Source organism: Trachurus trachurus, assembly GCF_905171665.1.
Source record: "Trachurus trachurus genome assembly, chromosome: 3".
Taxonomy (NCBI): domain Eukaryota; kingdom Metazoa; phylum Chordata; class Actinopteri; order Carangiformes; family Carangidae; genus Trachurus; species Trachurus trachurus.
Window position 1 is genome coordinate 38,026,600 of NC_139893.1, and position 16,326 is coordinate 38,042,925.

The window sequence follows — 16,326 nt, forward strand, 5'->3', positions numbered from 1 at the left end:
CATTAGCCTTATTTCAAAGGGCTAATGCATTTTTATTCCCACTCCCCTCCAACCCTAACCCCCCAACCTCCCAGAATGACACATTTCTAGGGTTGCAAAGGAGCGGAAAATTTCCGGAAACTTTCCATGGGAAGTTAAGATGGGGAATTTATGGGAATTAACTGGAAATTAGGGGTAATTTAAACAAGCTGTATCATATCCAAACATACAGTATATGTAAGTATTTTGTTTTGTCATAAGCAGACATCCATGCAAAATAATACAATAAAAAAACATGACATTTGTGAGTAGAACTTTATCAAGTTTTAATTCTTGTTTGAGCAATCAATTCTTTTACTGAACAACAAAAACATGAATGTTGAGTAAAATAATCTCCCCAGAACTCAGAACTATGACGGTATCTGATCGTCTTCCAACCTCCAACCTTCTTTCTTGATCAATGAAAACATTCTTGGCAAATGTTTTCGCTTTCGTCCGTCTTGCGCCGGTCCAAGAATTTCACCGTGCGCACGGAGGCTCATGGGAAATGTAGTGTGAAAACACTTCACTTTCAAAAACTCCTCGTTGTCCCTTTACATAAAAGGAGCCCCCCCCTATGTGATGGAGGAATGCACAGTGCATGTATGGGGGTGTGGCCTCAACAGCCCTGCAGTAAGCAGTGTGCTGTGTGCATGTGATTGAGGAATAGCATATAGATATTCAAGTGTACTTGCATTAAATCTGGTTGTTTTAGCCAACTGCAACTGCAGGAGAAGTAGCAGAGCAGGCATCACTCTGCAGAGTAGGACTCCTACTATTTTCAGATGTCTTATGTTTTTGAAGCCAAAATTAAAACGGATAAATCACTGTTTTTCTTGAGAGATTCTCTTTCACAAAAATGCATTTTTCTCAGCTTTCTAGAAAAAAAAGTGGTCTTTTTGGTGCAACCAGGCTCTATTCAACTTAAGATATATCAAGAATGGAACAAGGTACACACAAATGTTTTTTGAGTCATAGTACAAAATATTCCGTGGGTCTTGAAATATACTGACCATTTTATAAAAGGGCTGGCACTCAATTAGTTAAGGGCCAACCTTCAATTTTGTAAATTTCTGATTTATTCCCGTTTATTCCCATATATTCCCATTAATTCCCATGAAAAGTTTCCAACTTTGAAAATTCCCGGAATTTTGCAACCCTACGTGACATTTCTGATTACACCTCACACAGGCTCTCTCAAGAACTCTGATCATAATAATCCACATTTAGGCAAGATAAAACAGCAAAACCATAGCAGTCAAGACATATACAGTGTTTACAACATAGCTCTACTTTATTCTTCTTACCTGCAGGTCCAGAGCTGTGAGCTGCTGCTTCCCCTTCTCTCCTGAGTTGCGTTTGTACTCCTCGATGGTCCAGGACGGCTGGCCTCGCTTGGCGTCTGACAGGCTGGTGAGCCTCAGGTCAGTGTAGAGGTGACTCCCCTTCACGTGGGCCTTGATGGTGGGGGTGAAGGGATGCGGCGAGAAAACCTGTTCGATCATGGGCGGGTGGGGGGCGGGGGAGAGGTGGGCCTGGGGAAGCTCGTATTGACGTTCTCGCTCCGCCTGAGAAGAGGAGAGAGGATCAGAAAAGAGTTTCAAGTCTGTAGTTTGTTTTCATCTATCTGATTAACCATGATAGTATGTATGTATGAAGTATATCTCAGTTGAAGAAAATGTTTAAAAAAGAAAAAATAAGTGCTTACAAAAAAGAAGGAGAAAGAGAAAAAGAAGGGGGAAAAAAAGAAAAGATAGATAGACAAGCAGTGTCCACTGCTATTTTGCTTGTTCGTTTTCTTGTTATTATTATATGTTTAATCATCTTTAATTTTTTTAAATAGTGTATAATATTGGTGTTGATATTAAAGGGAAAGGGATTTTTTAAAGTGGGGTTGTATGATCTACAAATAGCCCCTAAGTACTTTAATTGCAGTAGAAGACTCTCTGCACTCCTCCCGTTAGCAACGCCAGCCCATAGCCCTGCCCAGAGTTTTACAACATGCAGTGTTGTGAACAGACCCAAAGAAACGGCCTATTTTCACAGCCTAAAAAAGGTTTTACCTGAAATCTATAATATAATTTTTTCCAGCCCTTCAAAGTGCAGGAAAAACACAGTTTTTATTTGGACCTAACCAACTCACATATCCCTCCGCCCAGGGTTAGCGCCCACCGATCAGTTGAACTGTGCTTTTTTTTTCAGGTCAAACCTCTTTTAGGCTGCGAAAATAGGCCGTTTCTTTGGGTCTTTTCAAAACACTGTATGTTGTAAATCTCTGGGCAGGGCTATGGGCTGGCGTTGCTAACGGGAGGAGTGCAGAGAGTCTTCTACTGCGATTAAAGTATTTAGGGGCTATTTGTAGATCATACATACATACAGTACATACTATCCCTTTAAGCCAATGCAATTGTAACTATAGAAAGGGGCAGGTACTATAAGTATTTCTTCATCCTGCCCCTTTTCATTTATGGTGATTATGTGTAGCCTACATCATGTAAAACATCGTGTAAACCATGAATGGAATAAATTGAAATGAAATGAAATGATTTAGAGCAGTGATTCTTAACCATAGGGCCGCGGCCCACACCTGGGCCGCGAGCACCCCCCAGAGGGCCGTGAGCACCCCCCAGAGGGCCGCGAAAAACTTTCAGTTTTGCACCTGTGGGCCGCGAGGGCCGCGGAACTGCGTAGATCATGTCCAAAGTCCGGCCCGCGTCTCTGGCCTCCAAACAGGCTGAATGACAAGAGGCTTCACTCTGTGACTCGGTCTCAGCACCTGGGCGCGTTTGTTCCATAGCGGAATGAAATGAAGGGAGTGAAGCCTCTTGTCAGTCATCCAGGATCTTTGTCTCTGTGGGGGGAGGCGGGGCCGCTACCACACACACAGTGCAGCCTGTGAGTCTGTGAGGAGCAACGCTAGGTAACGTCAGTGTTGCCAACTTAACGACTTTCCAAACCCTCTTAAAGACTTTCTTATAGTCAAAGGCGAATAGCGACAAATCTAGCGACTTTTCCTGTGCTGTTACTGTTACAAACGTTTCTGGTTTGGAGACTCGGACGTGAAAGCACGTCATCACTGCTGTTTCCAACGAGCAGCGCTGCTGCCGTGAGCCTCCCGCCCCCGTCCCTACAGCCCCCACCGGCGGTGTCACGGAGCTGTCCCCTCTCCACGCCGCTGACACCCCCACCACACCCGTCTTTTAGAGCGACATACACAGCCTCAGTCACTGCTCACCTCATCTACTGTGATGACACGGTCAATATCTTTAAGTGCTATTTTTTTGAGACTTGATTAGCCATTTTATTTATTGTTTTGGTTGTGTGTGGTTTTATATTTGAGTGCATCTTTTCTTAACAGAGACAGGGTCTATTCTTGTTTTTGGTTGTGATTTTTATTCAAGTGCAATTTTTGATTTTTGAAAAAAAAAAGAAGAAAATCCAGATTAATTTTTCTTCATTTTATGTGGTCTTCAAATATGAAAAGTGATTTTGGTAAGAACTTGTTTAGATTTATTTATGTATTTGAAGAAAGGAAAAGAATGCCATTTGCAATAAAAAAGTATTAAATAGTTAATTTGCACACACACATACACACACATATATATATGTATATATATATATATATATATATATATATACGTATTTAATGGGCCCCGGGCCACTTTGTACTATAAAAATTGGGCCTCGAGGTCAAAAAGGTTAAGAACCCCTGATTTAGAGAATTCTAAATTCACAACTCTCAGCCAGTGTAGCACCTGTTTATCTTCCATTGAAAGTTGATGTAAATGGCTGGAGAGACAGAGTAATTCACACACCTCCTGCCTCACTTCCAGCAGTCTAATAGGGAGTTTCAGGTGTTTAACTGATTGGAAGGTCATTAAGTGTTTATGAAAACCAGTGTTGGGCACGTTACTTTTAAAGTGATTAGTTACGGTTACTAGTTACTTTCCCCCAAACGTGACTGAGTTAGTAACTGAATTAAAGGTTGACTATGTAGAAATACAAGAACAACAACAGAAAAAGAATTCCAGCAGTCGATTGCCAGACCGTTGCTAGGTAAAACGGGCCGTTGCTAGGGACTCCGCTCTGATCAGAGGACAGCAGAGGAGGAGAGCTAAGCAGGATATTTACCTTATGTTTCATTTTTACCGTCATTAACAGCATAATAAATGACTTGTAGCTTGTTACAGGGACAGTGGAGGCTCTCTGCCTTCCACACCGCTGCTGCTCAGAGCCTCCACTGTCACTGCTCTCGTCAAGTTGGAAAAAAAAAAAAAAAAAAGGAGCTCCGTGGCACCGAAAGTCCGCGACGATAAACGTGTTTATGACAGATAAGACTACACAAATACACCCATCCTAACAAGTATATGATAATCCATTGATCCACCGATTGATTATTAAAAAGGCTTGGTTGGAAACAAACGCATACGACCGGGAGGAGGCAGGAAAACAGCTGAGAACTGAGCCACATGTCGGCTACAGGCAGGTACAAATGTAAACAGAACGTTGACAGATAGTCAGTTGTCGAGCCCGTCAAAAAAATTAAAAATAATAATTCAGACTAAAAAAAAATGTTTTGTGGAAAAGCAATACTTTCATTCTGTACCCCTCTAAAGGCCCCATGGATGTATTATTTTTGAAAAAATATAGCTTTTAATAAATATTCTACATATTCAACCTTTAATACATTATAAAAGTAACTAATTACCCGGAGAAGTAACTTTTGCGCAAATTACATGGACTCGCCCCCCCTAACCCCCAGACCATAACCCTAGCTTTTTTCAGACTAGTTGTTAGACTGAAAAAAAAGTATATAATGTACACTTTAATGGGTGTATTATTTTGTGACGGGACTTCTCAAGTCAAGTAATGGCGCATTTTATTGTGAGTAACGGTAACATTGTTATAATGGGGAAAACCGTAACTTTTTTGTTTTGTAAAAAGAAAGTTGTGCTGTTATTTTATAATGCTGTTGTTCCCATCACTGATGAAAACTTGATGGTGCATCAGGCCAAGGAGACAGAAGCTGTTTCTCGATCTGTGTTCTGATGGAATTTGAAAAGTCCATTTCTGTTACTTCCATCCTACATCTCCCCAAGTTCAAATTAAATATGTAAAGTCTTCTCACTCTCTGCCTGTTTTATCAAGGGTACATCAGTACAAGACTTTTGTGGACTTGAGAAAAGTATCCCAGAATGCATTTGGCACAATAGTAACAACAACAGGGATTCTGAACCAGACTTAAAACTGAAACAAATTTCTGCTCGGGCACCGGTAAAGTTTGTTCAGCTTTTGTTTATCAGTGTTTTTGTGAAGTGAGTTTTTCTTCTCATACAAGTCCAGGGGTTAAAGTAAACCAACAACCATGCAGGAAAGACACTGCACCACTGATAAATAAGTGAAAGAGATAGGGAAAGAGGAGCATACACACAGAGAGAAGCTCCTTATCACAAACACACAGTTCTAAATCAATGAGGTTATGGTAAAGCTCAGTTCTATATGTGATCTCTTGTTGACATCGACTATACTGCTCAGATGTTGCGTTCGGGAACATTTTTATAGATGTGTTATTCTCTCGCTGATGAGTAACCAGGTGATAAACATTTGTGTTGTTGTGTAGGAATGTTTATGTGTACGACTCAATTCAATGTGTTCTTGTTACAGAAATCAATGTTCTTCTGCCCTTTTACAATCTGACACACAGCTTCAAATGTCATTTTGAAGGATCCATTGATTTCCAGAGAGCAGTTTTTTTCTTAATAAGCCACTCTTCCACATGAATTATTATTCCTCTGCCTGAGCAGCAATCACAAAATGAAGAATAAAGCTTCCCTGAACACCGAGTATTGATTGCGTTAATCCAAAAGTACTTACAAGCAGCTGCCATCGATACCAACCGCTGTGAGAGACATCTGTCTCTGCAGTCAATGAAGGTGACATGAATGTGTGTGTGTCAGTGTGTGTGTGGTCTTTATTACAGAGGAAAGACTCTCAGGTTGCAGTCAGCAGCTTGTGTTAATTGGATGGCTGTGCAGCGGTCTTCAGAGAGACTGCAGTGCGATACAGTGGTTTAACCGTGCAGGACATTCATGACTCATGATTCATGAAATCATTTCATCACAAAAAAAAACATTCCCGGCTCCAAACTGACCATTCTCACACCAGTCAACCATGTCACTACCATCCGCAGGCATTGGGAATGAATTAAAACTTAAATCCAACATTCTGGGGATGAAGAATAAAGCAGGGACACTCCCCATGTCCAAAATGTACCTGCAATGCACCACCACAGACTCTTTTTGCATTACAATGTCAAAACTCATGGTCATTTCTTCTTTATCTTGCTCAGCCTGGCATAAATTGCCAAGCTCCTTGTGTTTTATATGGGCTCCCTTTCAATAATCCAAAACGCATGGTCTTCAGCGCATACTGCAAGTGCATGTAGTATTTGCCCATGTTACTTATGCCATTCCAAAGAACTGTATTTAATCTTGTAATTATTTGCTTAAAGGGATAGGTCAACATTTTGGCAAATTGGCCCATTGCCATAATCCTATAGTCATAGCAGTAGGTTCATTACCTTTAATTGTCGGTGCAAGCTATTTTTAGAACGGTGGAGCAGAGCCGTGAGCTGCTCAGAGCTACACTACGGAGGCTAAAGGAATTTCTTGGTTTCCCTCATCAAACTCATCAAATACACAATCCAACAACTCCAAAATGCTGTCGTGGACAAGTTGTGACCTGCACATTCACCACGCTATGAGATAATAACAGAACGTTACCAGACAGAGTTGTTTTAGAGGTAAATTCATGCAAAACTGCTGATGCGAGTTGCGTTCAGGGACAGTTTTTCAGCAAGCAGACTCTGTATTTACCCTGTATTTACATCGAAAATGGCTCTGTTTCGTAACGTTCCGTTATTATCTCATAGTGTGGTGAATGTGCAGGTCACAACTTGTCCACGAAAGCGTTTTGGAGTTTGTATTTGATGAGTTTGATGAAGGAAACCAAGAAATTCCTTTAGCCTCCGTAGCGTAGCTCTGAGCAGCCTGCTTCTAAAAATAGCTTACACCGACAATTAAAGGTAATGAACCTACTGCTATGACTATAGGGATTATGGCAATGGGCCAATTTGCCAAAATGTTGAACTATCCCTTTAATTGGCCATATTCACAGCGTTGTCATCTTTCCTTACATCATCACTCTGGTAAACAAACCGTATAACTGCTGCGTCCCTGGCTACAAGCTGTACAAACATCAGGAGTCTGATAAACTGCTTCTTTCATCACTTCCCGGTTGATACAGATTGAAGAAAGGCATTGGGTTGTTAACGTCCGAAGGGAAATGGGCCATATTTTAAAGTAAAACGACATTTGGGTTTAACTGATTTGAATTAAGTTAGCCTGCATTAGCCGCAATTGCTAACGGTAACGTTAACGTTATGTGACGGCGCTGAATCTTCCCACCTCGAATTACGACGTAGGTAAAGATGGCGACACTGTAAATATGGCTGTTCTCTGGATCTCCAGCCCCTCCATTCCATCCCATCACCACCAGGTCACCATGCTAATTAATGGCCGGCAAAAGATACAACCTCAGCTCTTGTCTACCCCCAGAAGACCTCATATGCCGCATCCGATGTTTTCACCCAGGATACCTACTGTATAAGGAGAGAAGTATCCTTTGACTCAACCCTATAATCACTGTCCATTTAATGGTCTGTCTCTGTCCTCCCCAAACACTCTCAGATTTATCCTTGAGAAAAAACAAACCCAACCAGTTTGACCTTCTACCAATTCTTACCTAAATGCTTCTACTTCCACCACCACCTCTGTAAAGTTCTGTCCAAAGGACAAGGACAGTCTTTCAGCACTAGAGCCACCTCAACCAATACGAACCTTTGGATGATGAAACTCCCTCCACCTCCTGTGTTGACTCCAACCACATTGTGACTCCATGTCCTCCCTGACCTTCTTTCATCCATTCTCTTGACCCCTTAACATCCCATCAAACCAGACCCTCCAATCCTCCAGATACAATGTGGTGCCATCTTGAAAGAGAAACATTTCTTGTCTGAATGATAGCCTATGTGATTATAGGTTCAGCACTTCCCTCTTCATAAGCTTCAGGGTTATCTAAAGGCACATTTAAACCTATGATACTGATGATGCCTCTTCTTTCTGTGCTTTCTTTCTTTTCTTTTTTTTTTAAAATCCCAGTGCTGCCCCTTAAGAGTTCCTTGATTTGTATTTTCACGGTTCATTGTTCAAAGTCCCAGAAAATTCATCTCTCCTCCATGAAGGCATTAATTACTTAAATGTTCCTCCTCTTCAGTAGATTACAGAGAGCTCATCCTGAAGGCAAGGATAAGCATCTACCTCTCAGACTTTCTTTGGTGAATAAATTGGTTTCACACTCGAGGTCCAAGGTGTTTTATACAATGTGCAGCTCCTCTGTTAGAAAGCCCTTCTTTCTGTATTCACCCCTACATCAGCCTACCTACTGCAATTCATCTGCCAGCTGTCACAAAATCTGATTCATTTTCTTTGTAGATGTGAATATTACATGTTGTGTATCTCATGCTCTGCTGGGCTGTTTGTGATCTCAGGAACGGACTGGTGCTTGTTACATTTCCCATAGTGTCTAGGGGTACAGAGAAGTAACATGATGATGATGGCAACTGGCTATAAACAGAAGTGAAACAGAGAAACCAGGTTTTAATAATAAATATGGAATATCATTCACAGATGTACAATAGCTAGTGAAAAACCTGCAAAAAAAAAACACTGAGTAACACCAACTAATGAGAATGCAACAAAAGAAGAATATCACTATCCAGAAATGTCACAACAGCAATTAGCAGCTCCCTCTCAAGGACAGGTGGCCCACGCTGGCTGTTCACAGCAGCAAACTATACACTTAGATAATATCCAGAGCATCACACCAGCAGCCTTTCCATCAATCACAATGAAATGAATCATCAGACCCGATGCAGTGCACTGCCCGAAATGATAAGACTTCAGTGGCCAAATGTGTTGGAAGAAGCTGTTTCATAAAGTCGGTGCTTGTCTGCTATATGCAATCACAAGATGAGACAGCAATGTGCAAACAACAATCCTCATTTAAAGACCAATATAACCATGGCTGCTCAGATAGATGCAAGTTATTAAACAGGTACTGGATGAGCAAATGGCAAACGTGTCAGTCTCAAACTAGCAAAGTCATATGTCTTGTGCTGAGTGCTCTTCAACAATTTACTCCTTGTATAAAACGGGGCCGTATGTCTTAAATTTAATGACAACAAACAGGGTAAAACCCCTAAAGATGTGTCCCCCAACCTCTTAGCAGGTTGACTTGAGCCCCCTCAAAACCCTCCAGCTAAATATGATCCATGCTGACATCCTCACTCTGTGAATACACAAACTGGTACTTGTGTAATTGGTTGTGTCTATTAGTGTGTCTGAGTGGAGGACGTGTTTGGTGTTTCTAGAGCAGGAAGGATGCTCAGTCTAACAGTGTCTTGCATTTTCTGACTTTTATAAAGCATTTAAACTTTGGTTTGATACAAAATGTATAATAGTATAACTTTAACATTAATAGCCCTATCCAAATTATGTCACCATTCATATTTAAAGGACAATTCTGGGCAAATTCAACTCGGGCTGTATTTTCCTAATATTTTAGGTCTAAAAGAAGGAATCTGAAGATTTTCAGTTTAATTGCTCCTGTTTTGCGGTAGTTGTGTCTGTCCCCGCATCGCCACGGCAGCGATGAATGGGAGTGGATTGAAGTTCTGCTGCTTAGGCTGTTTACATCCCTCAAAACAACAGCGTCAGATGGCGACTCAAACATGCAGCACAACAGTTACCACATGATGCAAATGCAAACAACTCGTTCCTCATACTCATGCATCTGCAACATGAGGCGTAAACTATAGCATTAGCTTGGCATATAAATAGAGTGCAGCTCAAGAATACAGTTACAGTATTATAGTATTTCAACACATCAGCTTCTGTAACTTTTTTCAAGTTTCATTGTGGAAAATCCCTGTTACTGAAAGATTTTCTCTTTTTTTGATATTTCGGGACATTTTGAGCTTTTATTATATGGGACAGTATGAACGAGACAGTCACCCAGGGGAAGAGAGAGGGGGGACAACTTGCAGCAAAGGGCCACAGGTCAGATTGGCGCCTGGGCCGCTGCAGTCAGGACCAATAGTCCAGGCAATCTAGCTCATTTTGAACCCAAAAATAGAACTAATTGTAACAGAAGGTTTTTCAACATACATCATTTCTATGAGGTGTCCAGAACAACATACTAAAAGTCCTAATGGTGCGTTCACACCAAAAGCGTCGGGAGTGTCAGCAGCATCGGCAGCAGACGCTTTCAACGCTCTGTTCAGCTCATTTGCATATTCAAATTCATTTTCCAAGAAACTTGTAATACAAAAAATGTTACTTTTCATGTCTACTTTCATTGTGTAAAGTTTGATTGTGGTAGGAGTAAAGGGGAAAAAATAAGCCTATTCCGGTGTATTTTGGGCATATTTGATTAGTGTAAGGCTCATTTGCATATTCAAATTCATTTTAAAAGAAACTTGTAATACAAAAAATGTTACATTTCATGGATACTTTCATTGTGTAAACTTTAATTGTGATAGGAGTAAAGGAAAAAAAATAGCCCGATTGGGGTGTATTGTTGTCAGCACCATAGACTTTATACAGTAAATAATGATGCAAATTAAACATATTTCCCCAACTAGGATTTCTTAGGACTTTTAGTATGTTGTTCTAGTCACCTCATAGAAATGATGTATGGTGAAAAACATTCTGTTACAATTAGTCTGTCGTAAAACGCTATTTTGCCTGGACTACAAGTCTAGGTGGTATGTGCACAACAGGGTGAGCCACTGGAGCAACCCCTTATTCTGGAACAGTATTAAACAACACCAGCTCAGGATCATTTTCCTTTCCTGAGCTGAGTCGGTTGCTGGCTACTGCAACACTGTGAAACCACCCAGTAAATAACATCAATATGACGGTCAAAGTTCAAAACAGAGGCTGCTTCTACCTCCTTTACCTTTATACTGCATGGTCGCTTTCTCAGTTTGCGACCTTCTCTCGTTTTACAGACGAGTGAATGGTGTGAAATGTAAAATCCAGCCCGACCCCATCTTTAAACACAACCTGTAACCTACTATAATACTAAGTGCAGCCCCGAGTAAGTTGTGATGAAAGTGGTTTATCAGGAGGAAAGTCGGCACCTTAATTGACCCATAACAATTAAATGAAGCCTGATTTTCGCCTGAAGAGGATCCTGTTCTCTCAGCTGCTTAATGACACACATCAAAATACAGCCTGCTGCTCTACCACTGCAGAACTCATTTGGTCATTGCAAGATGCTGCTAGCTGATGGGCTGACTGAGATTTTTTAAATAAAGCTTCAAAACCTCCCTTCATTCTCGTACAGTTTGAAAGACAGCTGCCATAGAGATAAATAATCCATAACAGCTAACAGGGCGGATTTGTTTTTGTTTATTGAACTATATTTGAATTTGTGATTTGCCTAAATATTAACCGTTCAAATAAATGCTAATGCTAGAAAATCAGGTGTTCATCTCCTGATTCACAGCAAAGGGAACAGGCCAGACTGTGGTATTGAATGTGCCCTAAATAGCAGGCTCATCTCGGAGTTACAGCTGGTGGGCTTGTTGATGCTACAGTCCATTGGCAGAGGAGCTGACTGTGGCAGCTGAGTCCCAGCTGTCATTATGCACTTTTTTTTTCTTCCCTTTTTTCTCACCATTTTCTTTTGCCACCCTGACCAAGTGTGAGAGAGGAGACTAAAAAGGCGAATCAAACGATAAAAGGAACATTAAATTTATGAGCCAATAAGATGAGTTAACGCCCCATCACAGAATAAACCCCTGAGTTGCTTCACCAATATACAGTTGGATGTTGCAGCTCATTTGATTTATGCTTATTCCAATGCTTAATGCACCATGTAATGTCCTTTCTTTAGCAATAAGGTGGTGAATGGTGTGTAACGTGTCTGATTTTCCTATTTGCTTCTTTTAGTTGATTAAAAGCCACAGCTGTTATCTAATCTTTACCAAAACTATAGCTGCGATGTGAATAGAAACTTTAGAAATGTTGTTGTTGTTGCCATCATTGGATGTAATTCTGGGTTTTGCAGACTGCAAATGCATTAACCCTTAAATGCACCTCCATGAGCAACCAGGATTTACAGTATACATCTAATTCACTCCAATAAAGGAAGAATTAAACTTCCTGGTATTATTCTGGTGTCATAATGTCAATAGTTATTTTAACCTTCGTCTTGTGTTAGCTTTCTGCTCCTGACGAAGATCCACTGTGATCGAAACGCTGATCTACAATAAACACTCAAGGAGTTTTATACAGTGTGTGGACTTCACTCTTTTTTTCTAAGTCAATTTTGTTTGTTAGTCCTGCACCTGTAACACGTTTGGATGTGCGTGCTTTACCCCACTATTGTGTTCTTAGCTTTCTGCTACCATCTCGTGTTTGGGTCAGTTTTGACCTGTGTCTTAAATCAGCTTTAAAATACACTAAAAACATTTTTTTTTCATCCAATTTGTTTTTCTTCTCTTGGTTACATTGTTAGGCTTCCTAATCCATGAAAATATTGGTTTTAATATTTTTGGTGTGGGCCCCTGGGCCGTTTTTGTCAGTATACCCATTGACTTCAATTTGACCTTCGTCTTGTGTCAGGACACTAAAACAATTATTTATCATCCCATTTGTTTCTCATCTCTTGGTTACGTTGTTAGGCTTCTTTATCCATGAAAAGGTTGGTTTGGCACTTATGATTTCAGTTTTAAAGCAGAAGTGAGCGATCCGGTGGTTTTGGCTAACTTCTTGTCAGCAGATGGAGTTAGCAGTCCCCCCCCTCGTCCCTACGTCACCACATTCACGCGCATCCCTTGGCTGCACACACAGAGAGGACCGCCCCTTTATGCCGTTCTCTCTCCTCATTGGATAAAGGTTGTAGGATACAAGGAAAGTTTTCTCCTCGGCTTACAGCAGAGCAGAGTGACTGACAGACCCGTGTTTCAGACCCAACACTATAAGTGATTGCTGTCGGAAGTTAGAACTATTTAAGACTTATATTAAAGGGACAACGGGGAGTTTCTATTTGGTTATAAAAAAAGTCTCACGTTAATGTGGATGAATCTCCGCTACCCACACTTGTTAATGGGCCCATTTTAAATAAACATATTGTTTTGTCTCTATCGTTATTTTGTTATTATTAGTGGTGGCGGAGATGCTGGGCGAGCCGACCAGCGTTTCTTTACTTTCGGTTTCGCGGCGAGTCATGAGAATAACGCCGCCGAATCGCCGTTTATGGTCGGAACTACGACGGTATGTGATCGTCTTCGAACCTCTGACTTTAATTCTTGATGAATGAAAACATGAGTCCGTCTTGCGCCGGTCAAAGAATTTCACAGTGTGCACGGAGGCTCATAAATGTAGTGTGAAAACGCTTCGCTTTTCCAAAACTCCTCGTTGTCCCTTTAACCAGAGCATTTTAGAATTTTGTAAAAAAAATAATAATAATAAAAAAGCCTTGATGCAATAAACAAATTTATGTGGTACTTTTATGCATTTAAAATATGAAAACAGTTAGCTGGTGACCCGAACACAAGAGGAAGGTTAAAAAGCATAGAGTCTGTGATGTAGTTCTCTTTATTAAGAGGTTTGTTTAGCACATTATTGGGGTGCCAGTTGTAGTACTGCTACATTTTCTCTGATATTGGAGAGTTTGGGCGGCAGGAGGAGATAAAGATGATAAGGATTTCATTCAAGACTTGCATCATTCAAAAGGAGCACAGGAGCATGAGGATGATGAGGCGAGTTCAGACAACATGTGCTCAGAATAGAACAATGGTCAAAACGTGTCCCAGTAGCAGAGCCAGGAGAAGACGAGGTAATGTGAGATGTATTTTCCTGCTCAGATCTCCACTCGAATATCCTGGTGTAAGGCTGAAGAAAAGGAAAGAGGTGCCATGATTTACAAAGCCCATGGATGCTCTGAATGTTTTCAGTTATCTCTTAAATGTAACACCTGCTCATCCACAAAACAGAGCAGAGCTGGGCACAGGTTTTTATTTTTTTATTTTTATAGATGCCAGTCTGGGATCAAATCTCAATCTAATCAAATTTAATTATAGAGCGCAGGAAAATACAGCAACAACATCAACGGACAAACGAAACAGCACAGAAAAAAACCCAACGTATCTTGGTTTGAATGAAAATCAGTATAAAAATGGGGTTTGAAGGAGCTGTGTGCGATGGACAGATCTGATGTAATGTAATGTAAATTTTATTTAGACAGAGACAGTACACAACAAAACATTGACCTTGTATAAAACAAGGACAGATGCACTGTGCCAGCTTTTAACAAAACAGATTTTTTTCTGCCTGCAGAATTTGATGTAAATGGAGTACAAAACACCAGCGCAAGAAGTCATACATCTCCAAACCTACAGTATATCACCACAGATATGTGTAAAGGTGCAATAAAATAAAATTCCCACATTTACCCCACATTTCTACAATTGCTGAACCTGAAACACGAGTCACCGTGGCTGTAAGATGTAGCTTCAATTTTGAGCTGGTGCTTCAAGCCTGTAGCTACACAGGCTAGTCACAACCCCCTCCACACACAGATGAATGAGCATGTTAGATAATGAAAAACCCCAGTCCGTCGCCCTAAACCAGAGGCCCTCCATCACTATCTCCATCATCTGTGCAGCGCTGAGAAGCAGAAACAGGTTGGCAGTGTGACAGAGTAACCGCCGCCTGACACCTGCTTATGATTTACTGCTGCTTCATAAATAATTAATCACATGTGTCCACCTGGCTTAGACATCAAGACTCAGCATCAACCAAAGTGTTATGTAATGAAGTGATTGTGTTGCCTTTGTCAAGAAAAATGGTTCAGCAATGACTGGGAAACCAAAGCAGACAAACTGAGGTTTGAGTGCAGCGTACTATACTGAATGGATGGATATTATGAGATTTCTAGCCTGAACCTGAGTCACTGTTATCTGTTTTTCTGTATATGTATTTTTAAAGACCTTCTGATGAAAACCAAGTATTAAAGGGATACTTCACCCAAAATCGATAATTCACCAATTTTCTACTCACCGTCATGCCAAGGAAGTACTTCCCTATATGTACATAAAAGCTGAATATTGCTTATTAAGGGCGCTCTACACTAAAATTTGTTAGTTTTCTTTAGGAGCACAATGTAAAATGATTTCAGTATCAGGTTATATAAGCCTTAAATAATGTACAGGGTCCAATGTGACCCATTTTTACATTTGAGAACCGTAAAAACATGTTTCCTTTGACTTTAAGTTGACTTCTAATATGACCCAGAATGGGTCATACATGTAAATTCAACTTTTTCAAATCAACATACACAAGCAGTAACTAGTTCTAGGTAGGCCTATATTTTGACCAACACAATATTTGGCTAATTGGTCTTTCCTGACACTACTGTGATATGAATTACATCTTATTATTTAACTACTTGTAGGCTATATTTGTTGCACTCCGTCTGATGTTCAACAAATCAGTATCAGTATAGTTTTATTAATGTTTTTACATTAATAAAACCCAATATCCTGTAACACAAGCAGCTCCATGTTGTCATAGAAGCTGTAGATCTCATCCAGGAGCTGAAGGCATTATTAGTGGATCTGCCTGAGTTTATATGGACATTCTAAATGGAATGTGCTTTTAGCATGCGTTTTCTCAATTAAAAAAAGGCATTTTAAAAATGTGTTTATTTCGGATACAAAGTGTGATCTCACTTGTGTCTTTGGATAGATTCATTTGTATGACCCTAAGGTACTTCCATGCCAAAGGAGACCTTTGCATCATGACTTGAAGTCAAAGGCCTATTTTTTGGGCTTAACTTCCTTACTAAAGGTTTTGTAGAAGTTTCGGTGTCATCAAAAGGCTTTTGAATTATTGATTTTGGGTGAAGTATCCCTTTAAATTCTGTTTACATATGGTATCTTTTAGTTATAAGATATGATATGACTAACTAAGTCTGCTAACCATTCTAAAAAAGTCCTTCAACTGTCAACCTGGAGCAGGTGTGTGGTGGGCGGGGCTTAGGGTTTGATGCAAATTTCTCAATTAAAAAGAGTAGATAAACTTTAGCTCCAGTTTCCCTTTTCTTCAATATTTGTATGAAAATCATGTTAAACAAAATATTAATCACTGCATGTCAATCACAACAGAGATTTTTATT

General features: G+C 40.3%; 1 protein-coding gene across 1 annotated transcript in view; it reads right to left on the reverse strand.

Moving 5' to 3' along the window:
• The window catches only part of minar1 (membrane integral NOTCH2 associated receptor 1), a gene marked incomplete at both ends in the record, with an annotated part of 86,787 nt that overhangs the window by 48,466 nt on the left and 21,995 nt on the right, over nt 1–16,326 (reverse strand). The window contains one exon of the mRNA XM_083995408.1: nt 1,326–1,586. Within this exon, the coding sequence (XP_083851534.1) occupies nt 1,326–1,586 (261 nt within the window). The remainder of the gene's footprint in view (nt 1–1,325; nt 1,587–16,326) is intronic.